The sequence below is a fragment of the Marmota marmota genome, unplaced genomic scaffold (assembly GCF_001458135.2).
Source record: "Marmota marmota marmota unplaced genomic scaffold, marMar, whole genome shotgun sequence".
In the NCBI taxonomy this organism is placed as follows: domain Eukaryota; kingdom Metazoa; phylum Chordata; class Mammalia; order Rodentia; family Sciuridae; genus Marmota; species Marmota marmota.
This window is the reverse complement of record NW_026000138.1, coordinates 1598073-1609983: the sequence shown is the minus strand read 5'-3', so window position 1 is coordinate 1609983 and position 11911 is coordinate 1598073. Positions and strand designations below refer to the sequence as shown.

The 11911-nt window shown below is 59.6% G+C and overlaps 2 protein-coding genes across 5 annotated transcripts in view; one reads left to right on the top strand and one right to left on the bottom strand.

The window, feature by feature from the left end:
* The first annotated feature begins 647 nt into the window (after positions 1 to 647).
* On the top strand, positions 648 to 3626 carry Arl6ip4 (ADP ribosylation factor like GTPase 6 interacting protein 4). 4 transcript variants are annotated; one of them, XM_015502434.2, is made up of 6 exons: positions 648 to 1349; positions 1726 to 1896; positions 2282 to 2590; positions 2671 to 2788; positions 3198 to 3267; positions 3344 to 3626. In XM_015502434.2, exons 2-6 carry the CDS (start codon positions 1737 to 1739, stop codon positions 3398 to 3400), a joined length of 714 nt encoding a protein of 237 aa, XP_015357920.1. In that variant the 5' UTR covers positions 648 to 1349; positions 1726 to 1736; the 3' UTR covers positions 3401 to 3626. The 4 variants fall into 4 exon arrangements, with proteins under 4 accessions (XP_015357920.1, XP_015357921.1, XP_048641487.1 ...); XM_015502435.2 differs by having other exon boundaries at positions 665 to 1349; positions 2306 to 2590; XM_048785530.1 differs by lacking the exon at positions 648 to 1349 and adding an exon at positions 1350 to 1493 and having other exon boundaries at positions 2306 to 2590.
* Positions 3627 to 4099: 473 nt separating this feature from the next.
* Positions 4100 to 11911, bottom strand: part of Pitpnm2 (phosphatidylinositol transfer protein membrane associated 2) — a 95867-nt gene continuing 88055 nt past the window's right edge. The window contains exons 16-25 of the mRNA XM_048785527.1: positions 10759 to 10923; positions 10156 to 10308; positions 9232 to 9380; positions 8828 to 8944; positions 8426 to 8542; positions 8169 to 8317; positions 7924 to 8073; positions 7301 to 7484; positions 7097 to 7225; positions 4100 to 7019 (exon numbers count right to left, since the gene is read on the bottom strand). Of these exons, the coding sequence (XP_048641484.1) occupies positions 6699 to 7019; positions 7097 to 7225; positions 7301 to 7484; positions 7924 to 8073; positions 8169 to 8317; positions 8426 to 8542; positions 8828 to 8944; positions 9232 to 9380; positions 10156 to 10308; positions 10759 to 10923 (1634 nt within the window). The 3' untranslated portion in view covers positions 4100 to 6698. The remainder of the gene's footprint in view (positions 7020 to 7096; positions 7226 to 7300; positions 7485 to 7923; positions 8074 to 8168; positions 8318 to 8425; positions 8543 to 8827; positions 8945 to 9231; positions 9381 to 10155; positions 10309 to 10758; positions 10924 to 11911) is intronic.

Genomic DNA, 11911 nt, shown 5'->3' with positions numbered 1-11911 from the left:
TTGGCTCCTAGTAACAATTAGTGGCTCCTGGATGGAGCTGCGAGGCAGGAGTAACTTCCCAGACATCTGCCTCCAGGGGAGGGTGGCTCCCAGTGGCTGCAGGAGGCCTTCAATGAAGAGTTATCAGTGGTGGACAGCACCAATTGCAACCTCTGAATGGGTGTGAAAGGGTTACTTCGGAGAAATCAAGAACAGATTTCTGGAGCCAGACTACCTGGATTCAGATCCTGGCTCTGCCACTTTCCATTCTGTGGCCACGGGTGACCCACTGACCTCTATGCTCTAGGTGCTATTGTGAGAATCCAATGACCTAACACAGATAAAGTGATTTATATCAGCCCTTGGCTGTGTTCGTTATTTTTATTGAAGACCTTATAACTGGGTGGCCCTAAGACTGATGAGTTGTGTACACAGAGCTGTGCTTTTTGGGGGCTACACATCTGAAAACCAAGGTGTTTTCCATATTGAAATCTTAAATTTTTATTTTAGTTGTTAATGGACCTTTTATTTTATTTATTTATAAATAAATAAAATAAAAGGTCCATGCTAGTAAATAAATAAAATAAAAGGTTTTTATTTTAAATAAAATAAATAAAATAAAAGGTCATTGAACCCAGTGTCTCAAACACGCTAGGCTAGTGCTCTACCACTGAGCCACAACCCAGTCCCCTCCATGTTGAAATCTTGAATTTTAGCCTCCTCCGGAAGGAGGGAAGACGTGGAAACACGCAGTCCCATTCCCATACTGCAAAAGCCACCTGGAGCGGAGTCTCAGCTGCGTACTTTAGAAAGGCTTGAGTGTCACTCTTTCATTAGGTGTCGTGAACTAACTCTCCGTCCCTTTATGGACACTTGAGTTTGCGACCTCTATATTACTGGTTATATATGTTAGAAAGACAGGGACGTCTCTGCTGGGATCTCACAGTCAGATGGGGTGGACAGGTTCGCAGTCCAGCCAGGGAGGAACGTGGCGCGCGGGAAGATGGGGCTTTAGGTAGGTGGGTGATGCGGGTACGGCAACCAAAGCGCAGTCTTGGGAGACGGTGCGGCTGTGGCATAAATAGACGAGAGGCGCCTGAGAGCCCGGGGATTGGCGCCAAGCTGGAGACGTGTCCCAGGGCTGAGCGGCGGGAGTGGGCTCCCTCACCAGCGTGGTCTCTGCAAAGAGATGGGCGCTCCGGAGACGGAACCCGCGGTTTCAGAACTAAAGGCAGCATCGCCTCGCTTCCCACCCGGACAGCCTCCCCGCGCACCGCTCCAGGCCGGAAGTGGTCCGGAAGCCACCGTGCTGCTGCTTCCTTGCGAAGTCGGGGTGTGGAGCTGGCGGTCCCATCCGATGGGCGGTTGAGGTGAGAAGAGGAGAGCCTCTCTTTAAGGCGGCGAGGCCGCGAAGGGAGCAGGGAGGAGGATGGGAGCACGCGGGGAAGAACTCGGGACGCCCCTTGCGGTTGAGGAAAGCTGTCGGTTCCCAGGACGCCGCGCTTGGTGCGCAGGTGTGGAGCGTCCGGGCGGGGGCGGGACCTTAAAGGGGCCGACGCGTGGGGTCCCGGAGTCGGCGGAGAAGCCAGGGTCTCCAAAGGGGTGGAGGGGATAGCGCGGGTCCCCGCTGCGGTGCTGGGTATCGGGGGCCCTGAGAACCAGACCCCATTGGAGCCACCCTTGGAGCTCACACTGCGGTCCGGGTCCAGAGAGCCGCGGATTAAACGCGTCTCTTCCCATCGCCAGCCTGCGCCTCTATGGCTCACGTTGGCTCTCGCAAGCGTTCGAGAAGTCGCAGCCGCTCCCGGGGTCGAAGGTCGGAAAAGAGAAGGAAGAAGAGTAGTACGGACGCCTCGAGGAGTTGCTCAGTTTCTGGATCCCAAGGTCGTAAGGCCAGCACCGCCTCAGGGACTGAGGGTGAGGACCCCAGGGACTGGGAAAGGGGGTGCAGCAACTTCTCCGCAGGCAGCTGCAGGCAGCTGGGACTGGCTGTGGAGAAATCGGAATGAGAGCATTCAGGGGTGCAGAGTGGAGACTGGAGAACCCCCAGACAGGGAGGAGACTGGGCCCTGCCCAGCTGGTGAGTGTGGATCTACGGGTTCACTTAGTGTAGCTATGAGAGGTGGAGCCTGGCCTCCTGCCCATGAGACAGTGTCCTGTGGAGCCCGGAAGGTGCTTCTCCAGGAGAGCACTGATCTCTTCTGGAGAGCCTGGCAGGGAGCGTCTCACTGGACAGACCTGGTCCTACCCAAGGCCAGAGCAAGGGGACCAAAGTTTACTCCTTGCCCTCCTGGCCTTCCAGCCTCACCTTCTCCCTGCATCACAGAGAGAAGCAAGCAAAAGGCCCGGAGGAGACCACGATCCAGCTCCTCCTCCTCTTCTTCCAGTTCTTCTAGCTCCTCTTCTTCCTCCTCGTCCTCCTCCTCTTCCTCCAGTGACGGTCGGAAGAAGCGGGGAAAGCACAAGGACAAGAAGAGGAAGAAGAAGAAGAGGAAAAAGAAGCTGAAGAGGAGGCGCAAAGAGAAGGCCGAGGTGCTCCAGGCCGAAGCTCCGCCTGGCCCCTCGCTGGACCAGTGGCACAGATCCACGGGGGAGGAAGACGATGGCCCAGGTACTGTGCCACCCATTGTGTAGGAGGGAGAGAACCCCTCCCCAGGTCTGCCCACAGTCTCCTCCCATCTTCCTTTCCAGTCCTGACGGACGAGCAGAAGTCTCGTATTCAGGCCATGAAGCCTATGACCAAGGAGGAGTGGGATGCTCGGCAGAGTGTCATCCGCAAAGTGGTGGACCCCGAGACGGGACGCACCAGGTGGGGGTGCCAGGCACAGGCAGGCCCCATGTGGTGTACCTGGGAGTTGTGACCCAGAATATGGGCTTTCAGGAGGAGTAGGGTGTGGTTGCAGCTGCTCCAAAAAGGCCAATATGGGAGAAAACTGTCACTTGTGACATATCAGCTGTTCTTCCCCTTTGCCTGGTGTAAGGGTCTCAGTGAGAGACCTTTTTCAAGCAGCTACTGTTGCCCAGACTGGTAGTGCAGGCTGGCAAGGCAGCCTACCTGGGCTCCCTACATCCCAATCCCAAAGGTGGTGGGGGCCGAATTGGCACCCAGGCTCCCCCTGCTCGAGCTGGTGGGGCCTGAGCCCTGGGGACCCGTTGCTGGTTGCTCTGGCATTAGGGGCTCAGCCTGTTTCTTGCTGATGGACATCCTCCCACCCTAGGCTCATTAAGGGAGATGGTGAGGTCTTGGAGGAAATCGTAACCAAAGAGCGACACAGAGAAATCAATAAGGTTGGTGTTGCCCCTTTTCCTGTGGTCTGCCCCCAGCTGTCTCTGATGTCCCACTTCTGTATGTTTTCTTCCCTAGCAAGCCACCCGAGGGGATGGCCTGGCTTTCCAGATGCGAGCTGGGCTGCTTCCCTGAGGGCCCCTGGCCGACTGAGGCCTGTGGACAGTGTCGTGCCATGGCCTGGAGGTTGGCCACAGGGCGGGCAGCAGCAACACTGACCGGTGCTGATGGCTTTTCACCTGTGGAGCCAGTCCAGCCTCCTCAGGAGCAAGGTTAGAGGTGAGACTTACGGATGCCTCAGTAACCTCTCCTGAAAGAGCAAGGGCAGTGTACCTGATATTAAATGTTCTCTGGTCTTAGACTTCTTGCTCTGTTGCTTTTTGTGGTCAGGGTTGGGGAGATTGGTGTGAACTTCCAGGGGGCATTGGGCTTTAGGAGCTTTGGGGAAAGCTGGGATGTTGGGCCCCAGCCCTCTCTGCCCTGCTGCTCATCTGTCAGCCGATTGCACTACATCTGACTCCATGGCTTAGTCCCAAATCAGTCTTAGCTCTTCAATGGGACCCACTTATGCTTGGGGAGAGACAGCTTCGCTCAGTTCATTTCACAGATCACAACAGGTAAGGGCTAGGTGGCTTACTGCTGTGTCCCCTGTAAAGCAGAGAGGCTCACAAACCTGCCTCATTCGGCTATGCCTTGGAAGAGACACAAGTCCTGCATGAGTGTACTGGTGACACTGCAAGCAGCAGGTGGCACTGACTGGGAGGGTTTATGCTTTTAGACAGGTCCTTTTCCAACCTGAACCCCGAGGTGCCGCCGCAGTAAAGAGATCACAAGGAAGCCTTCCTGCTTCTTTAATTGGTGTAACAGACAGTGACATATACAGAGCACACTCAGGTCCAATGATGCAGGGACAGCAGGGAGGGAGTCAGGACACTGTTCACACATGGCCCAGAGACAGACAGCACGAGGACAGATGGGAGGGGTCCAGATGTGAAGGCTGCGATGGGGTGGGGCAGGAGGCAGGCAGCTCATACTGAGCCAGGGAGGGATGGGTCTCTGCTGAATCCTTCTTTAGAAATCAAAGAGAAGGCAGGTGGTGGAGCTGGGTGGTGGTTGAGGCTCAGTCCTGGGGTTCGGGGTGGGTGGGGTGGACTAAGGCTTCTATTCTAACAGGCCTGGGGTGGGGGTGGCAGTCAGCAAGGCCTGCCTCACCCTTTGGTTACGACTGGTCGGGCCTGAGCCCTGCAGCTCAGCACCCAACACTGTAAACATTTTTGGTATTTAAAGGACTTTGCCCTTCCCTCTCTTGGTTTCTGAAAAACTGGTGCTTCCTTGGGAGAGTGTGGTGAAAGGACTCTTAGGGAGGCAGAAAGCAGACCTGGATATAGAAGAGACTTGGGAGGGAGGCTGCCCGTCTCACCATCTATGGCTGAGGGCCTGGGAGAGGCCCAGGGGACTATTGCTGTTGTCCTTGGCATGGCTGATGACTGGGCAGGCTGTGGGGGGTGCGGAGCCATGGGGGCTTCCTTGGGAGAGGCTGAGTCTGCCCACAGGGCCTCCTGGCCTTTATTGCAGGCGGGCCCAGGACTTCCAGGTGCTTCTCTGGATGGCTAGTCACCGAGGTATAGGTGAGGTGGGGCAAGGTGGGGCTTATAGAGGCGGTGGCACTGGCCACAGGGGCCCCTGGCCAGGGCTGTGATTGTCGGGCCAGCGACTCCTGCTGGGAGCAAGGGGTCAGCTATTGCACTTTCACTGCAACAGTTACGAGGATACTTGGTCCATAAAATAGTCGTTGCTTTATACAATATGCCTGAAACAACAAAAAGCTACATCTTAAATGTGAATAGCCCTGGAGGCTCCATCCCCCAGGTGTTTTCTCTGCACAAAATAAATAGCTCTTCCTCTGTATAGGCCCCCATTTGAGAACATTTACATGACCCTTTGGCTGTACATATCTACACACGGGGAAAGTTGCCCTCAGCCTGCACACCTCCCCAGCCCAGCAGGGCCCTGAGCTGTATCCAGGTTGGCAGAGTCTCAGGAACAGAGTGCAGTGGCTGGAGGGCTGTCCGGGGCCTTGGGGATGGTGGAGGAACCTGGGGCGGCAGCCGAGGTTGCCTGGTGCTGGGAAGGGGAGACAGGTGTCAGGCCCGGGTGCAGCACTCCTGGTGTGGGTGAGAAGTGAAGTCCTGGCTGCCTGCCCTTAAGCTAGCAAGCGAGCTGTGGCTTAGATTCAGCATTGAAACGGAATTGGCATTAAAAAACCTAAGTGTGGCCTTGTCCCAACCCCCCTCCCCCATAGAAATTCAGTGGAATTAATGGGTCAGGTGAGGCAGGGAGCCCGCACCCCGATGAGTGGGCTAGGGTGGGGCCCACGGGACCCAGAACCAGGCTGGACTCCGTCACAGTGCTGGGTGTTCTCAATGTGGATGGGCTGCGCTTGGTACTGAAAGAGTTAAGAAAGGAAGCAGCCGAGGAGGATTGCTCATTTAAAAAAACCTCATAGAAATCAGGTTGAGAAGTAGAAAGGCGTAGAAACGCGGAGGGCAGGCGGGTGGGTGGGCCACGGGGCCCTACCGATGGCAGGCAAGGAGAAGAGGCCAGGCTTGTCCAGGCCCCATGGCCCAAGGTGGGACAACGAGGGAGCTGGCCTTGTGTTTCATTGGCCTCATGCCTGGGCTGTGCTCAGGGCTGGAAATAACACCAGCCCCATGACGGCACTGGGCCCCAGCTGGGCAGACAGGCGGGCAGGGGTCCCGGGGCTGCCATGGCTCTGGCAGGCCAGGCAGGGCTGCAGGAATTAAGATATGGCCTTGCTCTCCTGCTTGCACACGGATTTGCCAAACTGGAACCTTCTGTGTGGTAACAGGTCCTGGATCAGCAGATATTGAGTTTTCATGCATGTCAGCGAGTCTGTAGCCATAGATGGTAAAGGGTCCCACATTCAAAAACCAGGGCAAAACCAGTGAGGTCGGACAGTTGAGAATCTGGAGTCAACGAGAAGCAGGCTGGACCCCTGTTGGAGCTGCTACCAAATGGAGGGGACCTTGGGGTGGAGGATAGTGGACAGGGAGGTGGCAGGATGGGCTCAGGCCCACCCCTGGCACCAGGAGGCTGGGAGACCAACACAGGGCACAGTGTCCAGAAGTGCCTCCCAGGCCAGGCTCAGTGGGATGTCTTGGTCCTTCTGTCATCCTGGCTGGTTGTCCTGCCGTCTTCCACGATATGCTGGACCCCACAGGCCCTATGACAGGAGGCAGGGCTGGGAGGACTGGGTGGCATGGCCTGTGTCCTCCAGTGGGCCGTGGGACAAGCTCTCAGGCGTGTCTGTTCCTCCCCAGCCACCTGCGTGTGCTTAGGCCAGACCTCCTGGTGGAGCTGGAACCCTGGCCTAGCACTGCCTAAGAGACCATGGTGCCTCGCTGACGGTGCCCTACTTGGGGCCCGTGGCTGTCCCTGGATCAAGCCGGCCTGTCATGGTGCGGCCCCAGCAGCTGGCTGCCATGCTCATGCTGCGCTGGCCTCGCTGTTCACAGTCTACCTGGCCCTGCGTCCGCTCGAGTCGGCTGGGGCCGCTGGGCTGAGCTGAGATGGTGCGGAGCAGGTGGTTCCGGGAACGCAGGAAGTCCCCCTGGCCAGGAAGGCCGAAGCTGCCCTTGCGTAGTGCCATGCGGGTGGCGGTGTTGCGGGCTGGCCGTGCCCGGTGGTTGTACTTGAGCTGGGCCAGGTGGGCTGCGTAGCCATCCGTGATGAACTGCAGGGGCAGTGAGGAGGACAGGCCATCAGCGGGGGTACCCCAGCTGCTCCCTGGCCCCTGGTTCGCCTACTCACCTGGCACTGCTGCTGCAGCTTCTTGGTGGGCCGGCCCACAATGTAGATCTGCATGGGGGACAGGCTGATGGAGCTGTAGACCGCCACGTCCTTCGTGGAGCCGTAGGCCGCGTGCACGCGCAGGTGCAGCTGTGGGCAAGATGGTGTGGGCGTGGGCACGGCCTCTGCTCCCATCTGTGCCCTGCCCCCTCTCCCTGGACCCACCTCAGAGATGAGCAGCTTCAAGAAGTTGGCCTTGTGCCGCAGTGGGTCGTGCACCAGGCCATCACAGAAGGACACCACGCCGTGGGGGAAGTTGTGCTGGGCCAGCCACGCCACCACCCGCTGCTTCTGCATATCCGGCCGGCCCGTCACATAGATGATGAGGTAGCCCAGGTCCTGCCAGTGCCTGGGGCGAGGGGCAGGCTTGGGTGTCCCATGCTGCCTCTTCCTCCCTCTGGGCCTCCCTGTCTCCTGCCCAGCCCAAGTGCCCTGCTTGGGCCACTGAGAAAAGCATCTCTAACTGGACTCAGACAACATGTCAATAGAAATGGCAGTGACGTGGCAACAGACCCTCCAGTGTCCCAGTGAGCCCCACAGTTGCAGCCCTGAAGGAGAGCTGCCTGTTCTTGCCTGCCTTCCTCTCCAGGGAACTGGACACTAGGCCACCCGCAGTCATGCAGCTAACCAGTGGTGGCCTAAGGCTCCAGGCCTGGACCACAAGGTCCAGGGCCATGCAGGTCCTCATTCTGGTGCCACCAGGTCTCCCTCGTCTAACATGCAGGAGCCTCCTGCTGCTGAGCCCACCCACCTTGTGAAAGTCTCACTGTGCCCATGGGGCCACTCACCGCACCACATCCACGGCCCCGGCCCGCACCTTGGGGTCGCTGCCCATGATGGACACGCTGGCGGCAAAGGAGCCGTCGATGCTGAAGACCACAAACTCCGTGCCCTTGGGCAGCACAGTGATGTAGCTGTCAGCAAACGTGTGGTCTCCCCTGGCCAGTGGGGACAGCTTGTCAGAACCAACCAGAGCCCCTCATCTTGCACCCCAGAGGCGGGCCCTGTCCTGCCACCCCTTGGAGGTGCATACCTGACCACCATCTTGATGGGGTAGACCCCCACTCCCAGCCGGTGTGTCTCGGGGATCGTGTAGGAGACACGCCCACTGCTGTTGGTCACCAGTGTGTCCAGGTATAGCCACTCACCCGAGGGTGGCTGCATCATGATGTGCACGTCCACCTGTGAGCAGGGGCGAGTGGTCACAGCTGGTCATACCCTAACCTCCTCACTCCAGGTGCCTCAGCCAAGGGGATGTGCAGGCTCCCTGAGGTCCCCCTGTTTCCTCACCTTCTCCCCGGTTAGGGTGACCATGTCCAGGGGCCCATACATGAACCGGCCTGTCACAACTTGTGGGCCGTCCTCGTTGGCAACTGCGTCACTGATCCGGTGGTTGGCCGTCACGTTCTGGGGAGGGGAGAGCTAGCCTGGGTCAGGGTGGGGCATGGAGAGCAGCTGGGGTCTCCGAGGCTCAGTGCATGCTCCCTTGGGCCTGAGGAGTGAGGCCACCCGACTTCCTGGCCCTGGGCAAGTGACGTCCTTGCTGGGCTTCCTTCCTGCTGTGAAATGGGCTCGTGGCCCCAACTGCAGAGACCGAGGCTCAAACAGACCTGTGCTTCTCTGCAACTCAGTCTCCTCTGTAATAGGGGCCACCTGTGAGGGTCACATAGGACTACAGCCATGTCCCCTCACCCGCAGCTTCACATGTGTCCTCTTGCGCTGCCACTTCTCTCTGGGCTGTGAGGGGGTGAACACCGACACCTCCTTGCCATCCAGCTCCAAGATGCTGGAGCTGTCGTGCCTCATGACCTGGGGACAGAGACGCCAGGGCAGGCTCAGGCCAGGGCTGCTGCTCCAGGAGTGAGAGGCCCAGCCACCCTGGAGGCCAGCCGTGTTCAGGTGATTGACATTTGATCCACTCCAGTCTGCCTCTAGCCCCCAGAGGCCCTCTGTCCTGTGTGTGCAGATGCGCTGCACCCACCCCCAACCCTCCAACTCATCCTGCACAGAGCTTCCTCCCTCCTGCCTGGAGTCTGGTGGGTCAGAGGGAGGGGCCCCAAGTGTTCACCTCTCCTGCCTGGGCAACAGCCCGGTACCTGTCTGAGTAGGAAGGACACCACATCCGTTGACTCCCAGTAGCTAGCGTGGAAGAGGTGGGGCAGGGCCACCGTGGGGAAGGCCGTGAGGGCATCGGGGCAGTATAGGGCATAGTCGATCCGCTTCTGGCCCCACCACTTAGCAGCAACTGCAGGGAGGAGGGACCATGACTGGGTGGGGCCAAGACATGGGCAGGGACCCAGAGGGTCACCTGTCCCTTCAGGCCTATTCGGCCCAGACTTCTCCGGGTACAGGCAAAGCAGATCTCTTCCTAGGCTGGTGACAGGCAAGCAGCTATGTGGGCAGAAGGCACCAGGCCCGCACCCAGGCAGCCAAGGGTCCAGCGGGTGGCCCTGTGGCAGTGTCCCATGGAAGTACTAAAGGTCTCCGCAAGGGCCTGGGGAAGCAGGGGACAAGTCCAGGTCTGAAGGCAGTATCATTTGTCCCCAGGTGTCACAGATTCTGAGGAGTCCTTCCCTGAATCTTCAGGCAGGGGTTGCTGCCTTCCTCAGCCCCAGGGTAGTTGGGAGGCCTCAGGACTTCCAGAGGGACAGTGGCATGTGCCTCTGCTCTGCCACTTTGGGTTGGGCCACCGCCCTCCCTGGAGACAAGGTTGCATACAGGAGGAGCCAGCAGACATGCCTATTTATGGGCCCTGGCTCCCCTGGGTTCTGCCCGCAGCCTTGGTGACAGAGAACCCCAAGCAGCTCCTTTGGTCCTTACCTGGTCTCCTCCCAGCTCCTCAGGGTCCCCTGGGTCCCCAGCTGACCCTAACCACTGTCCCTCCTCCCTAGATGCCTGTGTCCTCCCAGCCCAAGCCTCCAGTCCCATTAGCCTCAGCGGGGGCACAGGTGGCAGGGCCTAGTAGTTAGGGGTGAGCATGCTTGGCAAGAGTGGCCCGCGTTAGAGTCTGTGGTGGGTACCTTCTCCGATGTCCACGCCAAGGAGGAAGGGGGCCCTGTCCAGGCTGGGGCTCGCCCGGGGGTGGGGCCCTGGGGTGGCAGGGGGTGGGGAGGGCAGGGCAAGCAGGGACAGGCGCCTGATGCTGGGGGTGTGGCTGAGCGCTGAGGGGGCCTCTGAGAAGCAAGAACAGGGCAGAGACTGAGCCACACTGCCACAGCCAGCCCCAAGGATGCTGCGAGAACAGGGCCTGGGGCCAGGGGCACACCTCTCCCTGCAGACAGTCGGCACTGCCCAAAACACCCCCAGCCCCAGCCCAGAGAGCCTGTGCCCAGCTCGGGGTGTGCCACCTGTATCTGCTTCCAGTGCGGGGAGGCTTCTGGGAGGGGCGGGGCTGTGGAGCTTCTCTCCAGGACCCTCCCAGGAGGGTCCACTGGCTGGCCCGCTGTGGGGGCTTCCTGGGTCCTGTGGCTGTTCAGCAGCCCCCCTGCCCTCTGCCAGCCCCATGCCCCCAGCACCCCCTCCCCAGTGTGGCACCTAAGGATGTCTCTGGACATGGCCAACTGTCCCCTCGAGCTTAGGCCCCTCGCTGTGATGGTGAGGAGGGCGCGGGTGGCTGCACTCACTCTGGGCGATGCTGGACGCCGTGTAGCTCTCGGCCAGGCCTGACACCTGGCTGGCGATGCTGATCTCGCTGGCTCTGCGGTAGCCGCGGCTGGTGGGGGCCGTGCCGGGCGACGAGGGGGCTGTATGCTCTTGGAAGACCACGTTGTGAGTCTGGAGTGCATCTGCTACAGGTGGATGGGGAGAGGGGCCCAGGTAAGCGAGGCCCAGCATGGCCCCTCGTCCCCCCAGCAGTGTTGGGGGCAGTGTGCTGGGTCCAGCGAGCTCCTGGGCTAGGGTGGGCTGGGATGTGGCTGGGCCAAGGGTGGCCAGCTCAGGGCCACTGCAGAGGGCATGAGCTGGGGAAGGGGAGGAGGAAGGCTGGGGTAGGGAAGAATGGACAGATAGACACAGACACAGGGTGTGGAGGTGAGGTGAGGGGCTTTCCCCCTGTGGCCACTCCCTGCCCTACACGTGGCTCCTCAGCTGGTCTCTGGCAGTCCAGCAGCACAGGGTCCTTCTGGGCTTCTGGGTTTGACCCAACCCGCCTGACCCACAGCTCACAGCGGCAGAGGCAGCCCAGCCTGTGCTGAAGGGTGCTGGCAACAGGGGCCCTAGATATGCTGGGGACAGAGAGGAGGCAGCCCCTGCCCCTGGCATCCCTCACGCATGGGCCATGATGAATGGGGACAAAGTCAGGTGCTGAGGACTCCAGCCAGGCTCACCTAGGTTTGGGCTGAGGATAGGATAGGGCAGGGAGGACAGGGCTCAGCAGAGGAGCCAGGCTGCATGGGTTGTAGAGGGAGGCTGAGCATCTCCAGGGGGGAAGGAATGGCAACCAGAGACTGCAACTCCTTGCTGGAACCAAAATTTTCTAGGTGTTGAGGGAGGGCACAGCCTCACCCTACCTCTTATCTGCTCCCAAAAGCCACAAAAAGGAGGGCCAGCACCCTTGGACTGTCATTGGCAAGCTGTGTGACTCTGGGGCAGCCTCTGTCTGTCTCTGGGCTGCTACAACTATTTTTGCTTTGGGTCCTCTCAGCCCAGTGTGCAAAAAAAAGGCACCAAGATTAACTCCCCACTGCCTTCCTGCTTGCCTGCCACCAAGGTCCCCTGAACTCTGAGTAGCCAAAGGGGGGGTGAGGGGGAATGGGGGCAGGGGGCAGGGGGCAGGGG

What these genes read in the sequence shown, in the direction of transcription:
- Arl6ip4 (XM_048785529.1), top strand. Translation starts at nt 1,409, where the DNA reads ATGGGAGCACGCGGGGAAGAACTCGGGACGCCCCTTGCGGTTGAGGAA. An exon ending in GGAGGAAGACGATGGCCCAG is followed by an intron (nt 2,591 to 2,670) that starts GTACTGTGCCAC and finishes CTTCCTTTCCAG; the next exon opens with TCCTGACGGACGAGCAGAAG. An exon ending in GACACAGAGAAATCAATAAG is followed by an intron (nt 3,268 to 3,343) that starts GTTGGTGTTGCC and finishes TTTCTTCCCTAG; the next exon opens with CAAGCCACCCGAGGGGATGG.